This window comes from Cucurbita maxima, unplaced genomic scaffold (genome assembly GCF_002738345.1).
Source record: "Cucurbita maxima cultivar Rimu unplaced genomic scaffold, Cmax_1.0 Cma_Scf00460, whole genome shotgun sequence".
Taxonomy (NCBI): domain Eukaryota; kingdom Viridiplantae; phylum Streptophyta; class Magnoliopsida; order Cucurbitales; family Cucurbitaceae; genus Cucurbita; species Cucurbita maxima.
The window spans coordinates 11,387-13,781 of NW_019272476.1; the positions used below are offsets into that span (position 1 = coordinate 11,387).

Consider the following 2,395-nt stretch of genomic DNA (forward strand, 5'->3'; position numbering starts at 1 on the left):
TTGAATCGGTTCGGTTTTGTGGTAATAAAATTTAAAACTCAATCCAACCCTCTACTTTTGAGTTGTCAAGTTGTCTTTTTATTATTAATATTATTTAAAAAAACCATACTTATTTATAACACTCATTATATTACACGTTAAAATTTTATAAATATTAAATATTCATAAGTCACGTACAAATATTAAATATTGTTAATTTTCATTATAATTTTAAAAATAGGTTTGAATTATAATCCGAACTCAGTTTATATTATTATTAAAGCATTTCATTATTTTTCTTTTTATTCCATCCGGAAACTTTTACATGCTCTATTATGTTTTAGAAGACCTACGCTCCATAGAAACTATTTATTGACTTGTTGACCATGACACAAGCTTTGAATTTTAAGTATCGAGAATAGCATCTCATTGATGGCTCGAACACATTTAGAAGTAGACTTTCTTCACCCTCCACTTAAGATGCGTATGAAAGGTCCAAAGTTGATCCTAACGAACAATGAATCTTCTTCGTAACGTGTTTCTGTCAAGATACAAGTGTGAGGACCACAAATATCTTTACAAACGAATCTATAACACCGAGCGTAAACTCGGTCACAGGGAGTTTCGAAAGAAGTGAATATGGGCAACTTTCACTATCTACCAATGTGTAGAGGGGGTGGAGGAATAAAGAAAAAAGTGGTGGGTGTCTGCAAAAATGCACATGCAAATGCAACATCCCATGTGTTGGAAATAAGAGGGTCCATTTGGGAAAGCATTGAAATGTGACCATCTTCATCATGCAGCCATAGCCGCCGCTGCCGCCGCCGCCGCCACCACCACCAAGTAGCTTTCCCGTCCACGAAAATGGTGGGTCGAAGTTTGGGCCATGAGGAGAACGTAAATCAATGGGCCCAGACTGGCCCACATTCTTTTCGATGTCAAATATCATCATTGTTAGAGCCCATTAGGGCCCATTGGAGACATTTTAACCAAATAAATAAATAAATAAAGGGAGAGGGGAGAGGGGAGAGGGTAAACGACAGAACAGAGTTGTGTTCTTTAATTGCATGGGGATCACGTGAGTGTCACTGTCCCAAGTGATATTGGATAAGAAAAAAAAATAGATAAAATAAAATAAAATTTCTATACGTGGGGTTTATGCACGCAGTTGCAGACCAAAAAAAAGGAGGGCATTTATGAGAATATACAAATTCCTATCAAATTTTATCTATTTTGAGCGGGAAATCTCCTTTTAAAATAAGATAAAAACTCAGAGAAATAATTTCTGAAATCAATACGAGGTAACAAAAATGTCCAACCCTTTTAATTTAATTTAAATTAAATTACTCATTTACCCTCCAACTTTCTCATTTTTACTAAACATTAAATAACTTCTACCTTTTAAACTACATGCTTGTAAATTACAAATTTTTCCAATTGCTAATTGAGTTTATATGTAAGAAATATATCGGGTTTTTGAAAAAGTCAAAAGTACAGTCATAAGAGTTTATATTCAAAGTGGATAATATGATTGTAGAGAGTAGTGATTCCTAACCCAACCTAATTGGAGCTGAGAAAAAAAGACCCATAAAGAATCGAACACATTTGAAGCCCGACATTTGGAGATTCATATGATTTCACAGGGAGTTAAATGTTGCATTGAGAAATGAGAAGTGCAAAAGAACAGGGGAGGGGACAGAATTTAGTACTAATAATAATGCTGAATATTCTGTTTTGAATAGCTAGGTCTGAGAAAGATAACAAAATTACATTTCAGCAATTACTCTTTATTATCCGTCGCTGTACACAAAAACATGAAAAATCAGCGATATTCATGCCCTAATCGCAGCTCCAAATCAACCTCTTCATTTTTCCACACACCCCTGTTTTGATCAACTTGGAGGCTAAGATTTGCCCCCAGCAGCAGCTCTTCACTCACACTCTCCGATCTCTGTTGGTGAATCGGGAAGTTCGACGCCATGGCCGCCGCCGTCGTGTCGAAATACATCCGGTAAGAGGGTGGTAGAGGGGCAGTGGGTTGGGTTGACAGATGAGGGAAAATTTGGTGGTTAGAATGGGAGGAAGAGGTGCGGTGTTTGGCTTTGGCTCTGTCTTTGCGGTGGATGTTCATATGGCCACCAAGAGCTTGTGCGTTGGTGAACCCACGCTTACAAAATGTGCACTCATAAGGCCGTTTTGTGCTATCATTATCCAACTCCTCGTCCTTTTGGTGCTCATATTCGTCGCTCCAACTGTCCCATCTCCCCTGCTTGCCAAAATCCATGCAGACCCCACAGCGCAAAAACAAAAATTTAGAGGGGAAAATTTGTGGGGAGAAGGTGGTGGAAAGTGGAGGCTTTATACAGAGACTAAAAAGTAAAGGCTCATACAAAGACAAACACAAAACATCTGCCAT

General features: G+C 37.7%; 1 protein-coding gene across 1 annotated transcript; it reads right to left on the reverse strand.

Annotated features, from left to right (window-relative positions):
* Positions 1-1,801: 1,801 nt before the first annotated feature.
* On the reverse strand, positions 1,802-2,395 carry LOC111474605 (zinc finger protein 11-like). Its single transcript, XM_023119602.1, has one exon. The coding sequence runs from the start codon at positions 2,393-2,395 to the stop codon at positions 1,802-1,804; it is 594 nt and encodes a 197-aa protein (XP_022975370.1).